Source organism: Primulina eburnea, chromosome 4 (genome assembly GCF_022965805.1).
Source record: "Primulina eburnea isolate SZY01 chromosome 4, ASM2296580v1, whole genome shotgun sequence".
NCBI classification, from domain to species: domain Eukaryota; kingdom Viridiplantae; phylum Streptophyta; class Magnoliopsida; order Lamiales; family Gesneriaceae; genus Primulina; species Primulina eburnea.
In genome coordinates, this window is record NC_133104.1 from 31,022,632 (window position 1) to 31,037,933 (window position 15,302).

Sequence of the window (15,302 nt, forward strand, 5' to 3'; positions counted from 1 at the left end):
TGTTCCTAACGATCAGTTGATAGAGCAACCAAATGATATTCAGCTACCAACTGAAACCGCTCCAACTGAAACTGAAAACATTCAGTTGCCCACAGAATCAGTTGCTGATTTAGAAGCAATAAACGTTGAACTCAGATTGAAGAAATCACATCCTCCAGAGTTGGTAATAGGTAATCCATCTGATCCAGTAAGAACAAGAAATCAGATGCTCAATCTATTCATTCATTCAGCTTTCATATCACAACTAGAACCCAAGAAGACTGATGAAGCTCTTGCTAATCCAAACTGGATAAATGCAATGCAAGAGGAGCTAAATCAGTTTATCCATAACAATGTCTGGGATGTAGTTCCAAAACCAATTTCAAAATCTGTTATAGGTACAAAATGGGTGTACAGGAACAAACTGAACGAAGATGGTTCAGTTGTGCGCAACAAAGCAAGGCTAGTAGCACAAGGATATATGCAAGAAGGAGGAATTGATTACGATGAGGTATATGCATCAGTTGCAAGACTGGAGGCAATCAGAATATTCCTTGCCTATGCTTCATTCAAAAACTTCAAAGTCTATCAAATGGATGTAAAGAGTGCATTTCTGAATGGCCAGTTGCAGGAAGAAGTCTACGTTGAACAACCTTCAGGTTTTATCAATCATCACCTTCCTGATCATGTTTACCATTTGAACAAAGCCTTATATGGTCTTAAGCAAGCTCCAAGAGCTTGGTATGAAACCCTTTCAAAATTTCTAACTGATCACGATTTTTCTATTGGATCAGTTGATAAGACATTGTTCAAATTCTCCAAGAATGATCATATTCTACTCGTTCAAATTTAAGTTGATGACATTATTTTTGGGTCAAATAACACCAAATTATGCGAGAAATTTGCCAAGTTAATGCAGGAGAAATTTAAAATGAGCAAGATGGGTGAACTGACATTCTTTCTTTGATTACAAGTGAAGCAACTGGAGTCGGGCACTTTCATTAGTCAAACTAAATACACGAAGGAATTACTGAAGAAGTTTGGCATGAAATCGTGTTCAGCTGCAAGTACTCCCATGAGCTCATCAGTAAAACTGGATATTGATCAAGGGGGAATATCAGTTGAGACGACACTTTACAGAGCTTTAATAGGTTCATTATTGTATCTAACTGCTAGTCGTCATGATATTGTATTTGTTGTATGTATGTATGCTAGATTTCAAGCAAATCCTATGCAATCACACTTTTCAGCTGCCAAGCGTATTTTAAAATATCTTAAGGGCACACAAAATGTTGGGTTATGGTATTCTAAAGATTCGTCTTTCAATTTAGTTGGATATTCAGATGCAGATTATGCAGGATGTAAGCTTGATCGTAAAAGTACTAGTGGATCATGTCAGTTTCTAGGGGACAGACTGATCTCCTGGTTCAGCAAGAAGCAAACATCCATAGAAACTTCCACAACTGAAGCAGAATATCTTGCTGCTGGAAGCTGTTGTGCTCAACTGCTCTGGATTCAGCAACAACTGAGAGATTATTGAATTGATGCTATAGAATCGCCCATATTTTGTGATAATACAAGTATGATTGCTAACACCTACAATCCAGTTCTTTACTCCAGGACCAAGCACATAGATGTCAGGCATCACTTCATCAGAGATCATGCCTTGAAGAAGAACATCAGACTGGAATACGTCTCAAGTGAGCAGCAAGCAGCTGATATCTTCACCAAACCACTGGCTGAGACTAAGTTTTCTCATTTTCGCAATATACTTGGATTAATTGATTTATCCTAATTCAGTTTTTGTTGTTGTCTTGGTTGTTAATTCATCTGTCAGTTTTACTGTCATTAACTAATCATTCAGTTAGTTCTTTATTCATATGACTCTCAACTGATGTCATTAAATCTTCTATCAGTTCATTGTATTTAGTAATTGTGTTTATGATTTACTTATCAACTGATGAAATCAAGTAATGCAGGAAAATAACAAGACATAGATAAACTGATAACATCATTTTATTCATTTGAAGAAATTGTTGCGAATTACATCATACAATTCTTCCTGAACAAAAGCCCTCCACTTGGCCATCTATTGATTTAAATCTCCAGTACAAGTCTTATGAAAGCTGTCAGACTGAGCTATGATCTCCAGGATCCTCCTCTCCTTGTAGAGCATCAGCTCGTAAATATTGTCTGGTTCGAAAATATTCACAGTATAGGCAACGTGCAAGCGTTCCCGATATTTCTCCAGTTTTTCCAGCAAAATGGGAGTGGTTGCCATCTCATTCTCCCAAAGAAAATGAAGTTCTTGGAGATTCTCCCAGTAGCGAAGAATTTGATGGAAAACATCATTTTCCATCTCAACTTTTCTCTTCTCCAGAGCTGCTTTCATGAAATCTTCAGCCATGTCCGAAGATTTTGAACTGCTTGCACCTGCCATTTTCTTTTACTGAATATAATTTGCTAATATATTTGCGACTAACAGAGCTGCTCTTGTTTATAGAACAGGACAAAGAAGATAAAAGACTATTTCATTATGACAGACGTTTACACTACTAAGCATCGGGATTTCTTTTAATTAATCTAGTTTATATTCTCGAAATTTTCTTTTATGCATCTATTAAGGGGGAATATTGGTTTTAAGAGGTTAACTGAGAAGACAATTGTTAGTCAACTCTCAACTGAGGACATAGTCTCACAACTGATCGTTCAGTTGAGTTTTTCACTAATCTTCTCATATAAGTTAACTAATTAACCATATTATATTCCAAATCAAGTGACGTGATTGTTTTTCAAGCATTAAATGCTATCCTTCAGTAAATGATTGGTGGAAACATGGACACCTTTTGAACCGTTTAAAGTACACACGCTTACAACACACGTACACACGTTGTCATTCAAAATTTCTATGGACTAACACGTGTCCAGAATTTGAATAGTCACGTACATATGTACCATTCCCCGCTCCATTTAATTTTTTTTATTATTAAGTTTATCTACAAACTCTTGAGAGCAAAAACAAATTTCATCCTTCTATTTTTTTAGGAAATCATTCAGTTCCAAAATGGCGAATCAAACTCCCGCTTATACGCTGAATGCAATGGCTATCAACTTCGGATCCATTCTATCTTTCGGTGACGCTGATGTCAAGAACGTCTATCAAAAACTCGAAGCTGCTGGGTTAAGGACATTCTTGGGACATTCATCACAAGAGATCTACCCCAAAGGACTTCAGGAATTCTACTCTAGCGGTATGATCAATTCTGATGGAATCATCGCTTCTACTATCAATGGTCAGTTGCTGACCATCTCTGAAGATTCCTTTGGAGAAATCTTTTCTTTACAGTCTGATGGACTGGCACACCTCTCTGATGTTAAAGCATCTGACGTTAAAGAAATGCAAACCTCACTTTCTGCTGATGGACGGAAAATAAAAGTTTCCGATCCAAAGAAGAAGCTGAAGCACGAGGTTCAGTTACTTGCTGATATAGTCGCCAAAGGGATTTTTGTCTTTGGCGAAAGCTGGATCTTTTGCTGCACTTATGTTGAAAAAATTTCAAGCCATTTCTATCATTATGGTTGGACGTAAACTCAACTGGAAGCATCTTATATTCAATATTTTAAAGAATATGTTTCTATCATCCAAACAGTCCAAAGGCTTTGCAGTGCAACTGAGCTATCTGCTGAAAGTGAAGGGGTTAGTGGCAGATGATTCAGAAAAATCATCCAAATTCAAAGTTTTCAATGCGAAGAAGCTCAGTTTGTAAAGATAAAACAGGAGATTGGGACTCATCAGGCGGCTCCTAAATCAGTGAAAAAGGCCAAGACATTGGCTCAACTGAAGTCAGCAAAAAGGAAATTATTTGTGGGTGAATCCGATTCAGAGAAAACTCCTTCCCCAAAGATCGCCAAGAAACCGAGAACCCAGAGGATTAAACCAATAACTACAGAGGAATATATTCCTACTGACAAGCTAATATCTTCAGATGCTCAGCAGCCAATTGAAGCAGTTCCTCTGAAGATAATCCCACCAGAAAAATCAGTTGGTGCAAAGAGATAGACAGTTAGGATCAAAGCTCATCTGATTAATAATATTCGTCCTACTGTTCTGGCACCTGCCCGACCCAAAGGTATCAATATTATAGAACGGGTGGATACTACTCGAACTGGTCTGGAAATTCCACACATGCTCAGTTCTGATAAAGGCAAGGGCAAATTCATTTAAGAGCCCAGGCCATCCAATCCATTCAAACCCACATTGACCTTGTTTGGGATAAGGTTAATAATTTTGCAGCATCAAAACTTCAACCCTATGATGCTTGGACAGCCTATCGTACTCATATTTTTGCCAAGCAACTGAGAAAAAAATCCCAGCTGAACAAGTTAATCAAACTGGAAGCTTTTGTCCTCAAGATGGTCAAAGCTGCCACCATTGTTCAAGCTCTGGAGAGAGAAAAACGTATTTGTTTGATCAGATGAGAGTCAAGAAGTTAGCACAAATTATTGACAAACTGAAGGCTAACTACGTTCCAACAAATCCTACTGCCTATGCTGATCATGCGGTGATTACTCAGCTAGACACCGATCTGATTGGCTTGCTATCTCAAATAAAGTTTTGGGAAATGGATCAAGAGTTAGTCCTTCATAAAGGAGATCCAGACGATGATGAAGAGGAAATAGTTGAAGAACCTTCCTCTCAGCAGAAAGAGTCATCCTCAAAACAGGCTATTATTCCAACTGAAGAGCCAGTTCAGGATATGTCTCAATCACCTACTGGTGAACATCAAATGTACACTGAAGCAGAATTATCTTTCGCAAATATTGATGAAATTATTCAAGCAGTGGTGCAAGAATCCCAATTGAGTGAACCAATTTCTGATAAATTTGATCACCCCGTTGATCAAATCAATCCAGAGGTTCCTATCTCTTCAGAAGCACCAGTTCAGCCAGATTTATCTGCTGAACAAGATATTTCAACTGTTATGCCATTTGATTCCCAAGATCATCCTATAGAGGCACCAGTTTTGGCTTCATCAGACTCTATTATTCCTCAAGGCAGCTCATCTGCTGATCAAAATCCACCTTCTTCGCCTCAAGTTCCAGAGAAATTGCTGCAACAATCACGATCAGTTCAGAATGTTGCTGGAACAGCAACAAGTGACCAAGAGTTGGTTACATTTGATCAAACCACAAGAGGATCGGAAACCTCTCATCAGTCTCTTCCTCCATCCTCATTAGATTATGATCTTGTCCTTGAAGAAATTCAGAATAGTATGAATCAGATGCTCTCAGCCATCTCAAAGATTCAGAATACGCAACTGTCTCACACTTTAAAGTTGGAACACTCTCAACAGTTCAACTCCGAAAATCTAAAGGCTATCCAAACTGCTATTACCTCTCTCTCATCTACAGTTGAAGAAATCCAGAAGAACGAGGGAATAGCCTTGAGTCTCACCGCAACTCAAAACTCTATTAACAAACGAGTTGACAGTGTTGAGACACTCATCTCCAGAAAGATAGATTTGCTACAAGTCGCAATGACCTCTGCTATCGAAAACATTTCAACTTCTGTCCGGCTTTTATCTACTGACGTTCGGAAATTATCTGTCAAGATGGAGCTGTTTGACAAAAAGGGGGAAGAGCTCAAAGATATTTTAGAACAGCAGAAGAAATCTTAAAAAGCAGCAGTCTTTCTTGTATTTGTGAAGAATATGAGTTCAGTTGATCTATTTCTTATTTTATCTACTATGAGTTCAGTTATTCGGTTTTCTTTTACTCTAGTTTTGTCAAAACACCATAAGGGGAGAAATTGTTGGAAACTTAATTCCGGTGTTTGACAAGAGATAAACCAACTGAACTAAGCAACTAAATCCAGCTAACTGATCGACGCAACTGAAATATAATGAACAGATGTTTTCTCTATCAAGCTACTCTTTCAGCTGAACATCTCTTCAGTCATTCTCGTCAACTGACTCTTTACCAGCTGATCTCTCGGCTGTACACGTCATCAGTTGAAAACGACAACCGACAAATAGTACAACTACCTGCAACTAGTAGTGGAACGCCGTATTTCAGAATGAGCAGTGTACGACTGTCAGAGTATATCGACGTGGAAATAACCGGTTAGAATATTCAAATATCCTTTAATGTTACCGTTGAGAGAGAAACCTATAAATAATCGAAGGTAGCAGCCGAAGACAATACGACTGATTTCAGCTATTACATTCTACTTGCTGTTACGCTGCTAAAATATCTACTCACATTCAGAAGCTAAAAGCTCACGTTTACTAGTTATATCAGCAGCATTCAAGGCTACGTTCTCGAGCTTAAATAGCACTTTGTAATCTTTGATAGTTTTCTAAGTTGTGCTAAGATCAGTTACCATCTGTAAAAATGTTATATACTAAGAGTTTCAGTTGTGGCAAAGTGATAAGTCCAAACTGAAGTGGGTACAGTACAATATCTTGTATTTGATCAAAGTCTTTTAGTGGATATCCTATCTTCGTGATAGAAGGGGTGACGTAGGAGTTATTCAAGTCTCCGATGATCCAGAAACAAATTGTGTTATCTTTACTTCAGTCGTTACTTTTCAGTTAGTTACTCTATTTTTCGGTCAGTTTATTTTCCGCAACTGTTTCATTTAGTTTAACTGATTGTCATTGACCGACGGGATACCTAGTATCAGTTTGTAACAAAATTGAACTCATATTGTCGAAGAATATTTAAACTTGAGGAGTGTTTATTCAACCCCCTTATAAACACTCTTTATTCGTTTAACCGATCCTTTCATAATAGTATGTGGTTATGGTTGTACACCATTAATTCTTTGATCTAAGACAATGTAGAAGCTCTTTGTTCTAGCATGCACTTTGATTCGTTTACCGATTTTATTGAGGACCAACAACGGCGAGGTTTGGTGTAGTTTCTAAGTTGGGGATTTACCGCTCGCCTACAAGTGAAGATATCTTATGTGATCTGATGAGTTAATAATGTAGAGAGTCTATGGCTAGAGCAAGACATGTGCTTTAGGGAAAAATGTGTTTTTCTGTATGCACATATGATGTCACTATTATTAATCGAGGTATATAAGTTAAAGGGATCATATTGTACGCTAACTATAACTTAAAGTTCTTGTAAGCACTATCAGTGATACTTAGGGAATCATGGAGTGACGCTACTAGAAACTCTTATCATGATCCAATTAGTGCAATCAGTCTTGAGTTCTGATGTTCTTGATCAAGTGGTTTATGAAATTATGAGGCTAATTAGGGTATTCTCAAATAAGAATAAATGTTATTTTGAATCACTTGAAGTTGTGAATTGACAGCTAGTTGTACCCAAAAAAATTGAGAGTAAGACAAAGTATCAGATTGTGTATTCCTATTGAGATAGTCAAGTTCAAATAGTTGAATCTGACGACTGTAGTTTGATGGAGATGAGAAAAATTGCTTATAAAGGAGTGTATTAGTTGATTACATATAATAGAAGATGTGATAGTTAGTTTAACAACTAATTAAGTGAGGAGAACGGAACTACCTATTTTAGTGAAGGAGTTTACAAACTGATAACTGAAAAAATGGTTTAGTTGAAAATTTTGTCCTTCAAAATTTTCATTTTTCATTGTATGAACGAGATTTGTAATCAAGAAGAGGTATATTCGTTTAAAACTCGGAATAGTTGAAGCCGGCAATATATGCAAAGGCAAATCAGATCTAAATACTTTATGAATGGTTTAAAGCATACGACGCCTAATGAACATTTTGAACATCAAAGTTAAATTTTTTATTACTTTTGTTGTGTTTTGAGTGTGATAAAATGATATATCAACACAATCTTTATTATTTTTACGCTTTTACAGGGATAAATCCACTTAATAGTAATAGGTTCCTTATTTATCGCTTAGACAATTTTATATTCACTGCTCCACATGACCAATAAAAATGATTGAGTTGATAAACTTCAACATCTTCTTAAATATCAGATAAGTAGTAGTTTATTTCAATTTACAACAACAGGATGCGTAATATTATATGGTACTTAAAATTGAAAAGAAAAATTTAAAGAAAGAAGAACGAAAATTTTACTTTCGCTATAACTTGATTTCCTTCATGTGTAGTCATATAACTCGATTTTCATGTGTAGTCCATGATCCCTTGTGTTCCAAAATTCTTTGTCAAGTCCAACATTGCTAATATCATCATGCCTTGGTTCTCTTCTCGAATGAGAAGTCCTTCCTCCCATCAATATTTACCTCTACGTGCTCATTCAATGGTTGTGGCAACGTTGCAACTTGGGACGAACCACGATCAAGGTTGATCTCCGCCTCTTGTTCCATATAATGTCCTAACTCAACATGGTGTTGGAAAGCCGAAGATCCATCCCCCTTATGAAAGTGGGTGGGAGATGGCGATCCCTCGGCGTCCCAATGTTCCAAATAGTAGCTTGATTTGTGAGGGGATGTCTGGAGACTGTCCATATCACTCTTGTGATTGCGCAATAGATGAACGGGTGACAAGCCGTGGGAAGGTGTGGGGGGCATGCTAGACATTGGTGTGACTGATGTAGAATGCTTGTTGTGTTTGATTTGTTTCTTGGCTGTGTGGTGCCAGTTTTTTAGGGCGGTCGCGACTCGTTCGTTGAATATAGTTGGTCTCATGGATGATCCCATCTATATATTGGAAGAAATAGTTAACACCATTACTCATCATCGTCACAAAAATACTTCAAGGAAATTATTTTTGCATTGAAATGTCAATAAATTATATATATCCCAATGATTCAACCAAAGGTTTTATTTAATTAATAGTTTTTTTTCTTCTTTTTTTGTGTGGAATATTAAATGCTTTATTTATTTATTCTCGAATTGACAAAAAATTTATAATATATGTAATTAATTTTAAAAACACTTTCTAGTATATGTAATGAGCAAGTAAAAGTATACACATACCTGAGTCACAAGTGCATATAAAGGGAGTGTGACATAGCTACACAAAATCTGGATCAGAACCCTGTCGAGTAAAAATGACATACAACTTGTTTAGTAATTAAAATGCTTTTTTTATATATATAAAAAATTGTAAAGTCAAATATAAGGACTATAGAAATAATTTAAATGAGACTGACCCCATTGAAATTCTGATTATGATGTCCTCCACATGCTCATGGAAACAAGATCTTAGCCCAAATTCATACTGTCCAAGGAATAAAATATATGTCAAGATTGATGAATGGGTACAAAAAAAACTTTTGAATACAAAATATTCTCAAATCCTATTTATTATATCCCCCAATTTTCCAAATTAAGTGAATTACCAACATATTTAAGTAATACGATCTAGAACTTGAAAAATATTTTCAATCATTTTTTTGTGCCATGCATGATTTAATGTATTTTTAGAGAAAAGTATACAACAATTTTAATTTTTCATTTATCCATGATCGAGATGTTACAAAATTTAAAACTTGTTGCGTGACTTACCGTTGTCCAGACGAAGAACGCCAGTTGAAATGCATTCTGAAATGGTACGTGAAAAATAGAACCCCAAAGTTAACCAAGACTTTAATATTTCCATTTCAATTAAAATGAGTAATTTTTTTTAGAAAGAATTACCTGAAAGAGCACAAAATTGATCAGGAAAAGAATGAGTCGAGGGCGTTTGAACCAAAAAAGATCGTCTCCGGGCTGAACCACGGGCACTCCCTTAACTACTTCGCCTCGCTCTTGAATCCTCAGCCCCATTTTTGTTATTATCACTTGTAGCTTTGTTCCCACCAGCAATATAATCTGTATAATTTAATTTCCAAAGTCCGTGTAGAATAAATTTAATGACAACTTTTTAAGTCAAATTAATTGATATTTAAGGGAACTTTGAATGGTAATCCATATATAGACTTACAATCAACGGGATGAATGGTAGCCAAAAATACGAGTACCAGCCTGTACAAAAATTAATGGAAAAGGCTCAAAATTGGCTTCGTTAATTTTCAATGATGAATTGATTGATGATAGTCACGTAAAAAATTTCATAAATTGAATATGAAATTGACCAAAATTATAAGGAGGATCATCACTTACCGTGAGTGTTGAAGAGTAAGAACAGCACGGCAAAAAACCATATCGGTGGACTGAAAATTTAAGATTAAAATATTATTAAATTAAATCACATTTAATTTACAAAAAAAAAATTGAAAAAAGACACGTAGTAAGTTGGATAATATATAAAAATATATGGTTTTTTTAAATATTATTCAAATTGGAATAAATAGTATTTGAAAAGTGTGTAAGAAACCCAAGGATTAATTATTTGTGAAGAAAAAAGGTTTTCAATGAATATTAATGCAATCATTTAAGGAAATTATTTAAAAATATATATTAAAAAGAAAATGAAATACAAACCTTATCCCAACCACCACTTTGAAGTCTTCTTCTAATGATCTCTTGATATACTTTTGAAAATCAAATTTAGTTTGGCTATGCGGAGCCAAGTGCGCCTGAAATACATACAAAATAAAAATCATTTTACAAATATTTTTTTAAAAAAAGTCTCATAAAATATCAATTTGAAATAAGTATGATTTATAAAATTTATATATATATAGTATATTCTCCCAAAAGCACGAACATATTTAAAGGGGAATAATGCTACACTTGATCACGAGAGTATTTTTAAATAATAATAAAAAAGAAACAGGAATAAATTTATTTTATACAAGTCAAATAATTTAAATTATATAAATTATGCTCAAGACCTTAAAATATATATTAATGTACGATTCCGAATATAATTCACGTTCTTTCAGATTTGGTTACGCTTTTTTGATCGTAATTCGGAGGATATTTAAAGAGACTTTGAAATCACTAAAAAAAGTGATGTTTGTGGTTTTTGTATTAAAAAATCAGATTTGTGTGATTTTAAAATCTAAATTCGACGTCAACTTCTATTTAATTTAATTGAAATATTTCAAAAATTAGTAAAATGTTGATTATACTTCTACAAAAATGATTCTAGCAACAAGTAGAATAAACTTCTGATTTTTCATCGCTTTTATATCATTTATAAATTTAATCCGTTCCAAGAAAAAATCTAACACATAAAATAATTAGATATTCAAGATTGATTGATTTATTTCATTAAACTTACCATGATAAATCCATGTCGGAGAGTCAAATAATCAACTTTGGGAACAGATCTTACGAATTGTCTGAAGAAACAAACCTGAAACATTTAAACAAAAATTGACGAAATTAAGTTATTAAATTATGATTTTAGTATAGAACAAGCAATATGCTACAGCTAATTTCATATATAATAAAATACGAAATTCCAATAAATTAAATAAAAGTGAGTGGAAATTCTGTGAAGGTTTCGAGATGTCCGCTGAAATTAAAAACTTGGAAATCACCCCAATCAAGAAAAAAGGTCAACGGTTCACATAGTCATATTATCGGTCGAAGAAGTCAGACTAATATGAAAGGGAAGCATCAGGTAAATTAACCCAAAGGGCACACACGTTCTTGTCTTCTTTTGTTTTTTATTTTTTGAAAATAAGTTCTTTGTCTGAGAGAGACGTAAATATTGACTTTTATTATATATATATATATATATATATATATATAATCAAACCAATAATGACTATTATGTAAATGAATCGTGATAAATAAATAATGATCATGATCATTAATAGATCGAGTTTATTTATATAATTTGTTGTATTTTTTAATTATTATTTGCATAACGATAATGTAATTATATTAAATATTTAAGTTGTAGAGATAATAAGTGAATTTTTAAAGTGTATTAGATATTATAGTTATTAGTAAATTATATGAAAAAATTATTTAGTATAGTATTTTCGTAAAAACTAATTTATATCACAAAATCAGATTAAGGGTCTTATACCTTATATATAATATAGTATATTATAAATATATATGTATATGTATGTGTGCTTATGTATAATAAAGAATATCAACTTATCTTCAATAGGACACTTCCCCAGAAATCTCCATAATATTAAATTAGTCGATTCTCTACGTTGGCTGATATATATATATATATATATATATATATATATATATATATATATATATATATATATATATATATATATATATATTAAGTTTTAGTACTGCTATGAATTAGTTCTTTTGAAAATTTTGGCCTGATTTTTGCAGGAGTTTTGACATTTCGCAACAATTTTCAATGTGTGCAGTGTTGCGTCGGCATTCAGTCGAAAATTAGACATACTATATTGGTAGGAAAAATATATTATTGCATTAAGATCAAATAATCAAAACCCAATATAGTAAATATGTAATTTTATTTTTATAAAATTCCTAAACACATTAAATCATGAAAGGTTACCATAAATTAGGAGGGATAAAATAAATGAAAGTCAAATGTGATGATTTGGTTTAATTGTACGAAAATTATATTTGGCAAAGTCAGACGTTAAGAGACTTACGGGACATGTATTTAGTCATAGGTCATATACTTCTCTCAGCACACTCTTTTGAGTATTTCAAAAGCTAATTAATTATAACCATTTAGTTTTTCTAAATTTTTTTTTGACTATTTTATAACCACTAATCCAAGAAACAATGTTCAAAATCCGTTATGTTAATTAAATATTTTTAAAATTATCGCAAATTAAAAAATTATTAGTTTTCTTCCTTAGTTAAAATAAATATCAACTTTTTTTAAAAAAGTAATTAAAATAATAAATTCAGTTAGATCACATGCTAAATTTTAGAATAAATATAAGTGACTAGAGATTTTAAAATCAAATCTTGTATTCTATGTAGGATATCATGGTGTGTGTGTATATATATATATACACACATATATATATATATATATCGAATTTGTTACTCTGCACATCAGGCGTTCAGGATACTACAAGCACCGCCTACGTGGCGGTGCATGATTGGTCAGCTTTTTTTAAAAAACAAAACGAAAAATTTTGTGTGGTTGTAGGCGTGCCACGTAGGTAGGCGTCCAGAGGTCATGTGTAGGAAAAGAGTGTGCAGGGTATCATTGCTCATATATATATATATATATATATATATATATATATATATATATATATATATATATATATATATATATTATAATGACCAAATTTAATAAAATTTCATTTGGAAATATAAAAACTTACAATCCAAAGAGAGAGGGTAGTTTTGCTCCAGAAGCTCATGTGTCTCCTTCCGAACGATGTTTCTCTAGCGAACCTAAATCTCTCCGGATCTGAATGCAATATATATACAAAATCTTATTTCAGTACGTAATTTCTATAAAACACTAAAACATACTTTATTTTATTTATTAATTACCATGTGAAAATTGGTATTCAGCCGTTCTTGTTTCTTTTTCCCATGCTTTCCATTTTCTCATCTAAAATTACACAAATAAATACATCTGAAATCAATAAATAAAATTAAATAAAAATGAATTTGCGAAATAGCTAGCCTTTAAAATCATCGAGAGGACTATATATCTCTAGATACTCGTGCACATTTAGATAATAATTAAAAATTTTGTAAAATAATTTTGATCAACTATTTATTTAAAAAAAAAAAAATTTCAATTCTATTTGATCAAAATTAAAAAACAAAAGACCCCGATAATAATTAAATCAGATATTCGTACGTACCTTTAATCTTCCCAAAGCTAAAGTAAGAATGCAGTAGAGGACATGGAAAACAGCGAGAACAAAGATGAAAATATGCAGCTGGTGGATCCCATATGCAGAAACAAATGTCACTTTTCCCTGCGATTTAATTTATATATATATATATATATCCGTCAGTTTCTCTTCAAATCCATGAAATTAATTAAGCTGTATATTTATGCGACCTTGGCTCCACATTTGTCCGTTTTGGCGGAGGCCAAGAATCTCCGATGCGCGCCGTCGTCTACGCCGACAGCGCCGAGAAGTTTCCGGCGGTTCTCGTCTGCCAGAGTTTCGGGGTATTTTTCTGCTTCTCGCCTCTTGCTGCATGGATGCCACGTGGCAGCCACTTCCTCTGATATGCATATCTCGGAGATCAGATTTTGTCCGACCGTCAGCAGCAAGGAGATAAATCCCAGCAGCATCAACTCTTAAATCAATTGGAAAAATTAAATTATTAGAATATATGTAAGGAGAAATTCAATTAAGATAGTGATGATAAATTAGTCTAAATTATTAACGTCAATAGATTTATTAATATTTTGAATCGTTGCATGAAGATCGAAAATAGTCTCCAAAAATCTAAGTTTATGACCCAAAAATATATGAATTTTGCCATTAAAATTTATCCTTTCTTGAAAGTTAAATGATTAAATAAATATTGATAATTTTAAATTCATTTTAGTCTCTTACCAGCTTTAACCTTCTCCAATGATTCGTACAGAGCCCTTTTATGCTTCGACTTCAACCACTGTCAATCATTTACCAAAAATGTATTAGTTTCATTTAAAAACAAATAACATTTATTCATATATACATACATATATATATATATATATATATATATATATATATATATATAATATGTTTGTTTACCTTTCCAATTAAGTGGATAATGAACTCGATGACTATAGAAATAGCCACCAAGACAAAACACACAACCGCCACAGCCCACGTCGGTGTTTGCTCCAATGTCCTTCCTCCATCGGCTCCGGCCATTCTCCGCCTCCACCCCAAATTACCAAACTAGCCCACAATGAATTAGCTTGTCTAAATTAATTTTCCAAAAATAAAAATAATAGTGTGTTGTAAATCAGAAAAAATATCTTTTCAACAATAAATGTTTAAATCCCAAGAGTATACTGAAAATACAGTGAGCTAAGTGGGAAGTTGCTACGGATGGTGTATGAGAAAGTTGCTATGGATGCCGATGTTTATATATAGGAGAGTTTTTTGGAAAAGTGGAAGAAGAGAAGGGTGGAATTGGAATTAGGAATGAAATTAAGAGTTTTGACTTTTTAAACGCGTGAGTTTGACAAGATGAAATTAGAAATTTCTTTTGACTAAATCAAACCCATTCCGAAGTTGAGAGTCCACAAAATTGCTTTGACTAATTTGCTTGGATTTTATGGGTAGTTAAATGTTCTGAATCTTCTAAATCTTTTGAAAACCAATATTTTAATATATTTTTCCTTATATTTTAAATGTTAGCCGGGTTTAAGGTAGACCCGGCTATGGGCCGATTTCGGTTTATGTTTGGTTCCCGTCGGGAAAATCTTGGCATTTAGCTCTTAGAATATGTGGTCAGCGAGTCAACTTATGGTTTGACCTTAAGAGTGAGTCTCATGTGAGACCGTCTCACGGATCATAAT

General features: G+C 33.4%; 1 protein-coding gene across 1 annotated transcript; it reads right to left on the bottom strand.

The window, feature by feature from the left end:
* Positions 1-7,929: 7,929 nt before the first annotated feature.
* LOC140830952 (MLO-like protein 6) lies at positions 7,930-14,851 on the bottom strand. The gene is made up of 15 exons (XM_073194546.1): positions 14,527-14,851; positions 14,344-14,401; positions 13,836-14,080; positions 13,633-13,749; positions 13,313-13,373; positions 13,138-13,226; positions 11,121-11,195; positions 10,376-10,470; positions 10,055-10,104; positions 9,876-9,916; positions 9,590-9,763; positions 9,458-9,493; positions 9,103-9,170; positions 8,927-8,987; positions 7,930-8,647 (listed from the first exon to the last, which is right to left on the bottom strand). Exons 1-15 carry the CDS (start codon positions 14,647-14,649, stop codon positions 8,177-8,179), a joined length of 1,764 nt encoding a protein of 587 aa, XP_073050647.1. The 5' UTR covers positions 14,650-14,851; the 3' UTR covers positions 7,930-8,176.
* Positions 14,852-15,302: the final 451 nt, after the last annotated feature.

Coding starts and splice junctions, on each gene's coding strand:
- LOC140830952 (XM_073194546.1), bottom strand. CDS start 14,649: ATGGCCGGAGCCGATGGAGGAAGGACATTGGAGCAAACACCGACGTGG. Junction 9,764..9,875: donor TACCATTCATCCCGTTGATT/GTAAGTCTATAT, acceptor TAAATTATACAG/ATTATATTGCTGGTGGGAAC. Junction 8,988..9,102: donor ATAATCAGAATTTCAATGGG/GTCAGTCTCATT, acceptor TTTACTCGACAG/GGTTCTGATCCAGATTTTGT.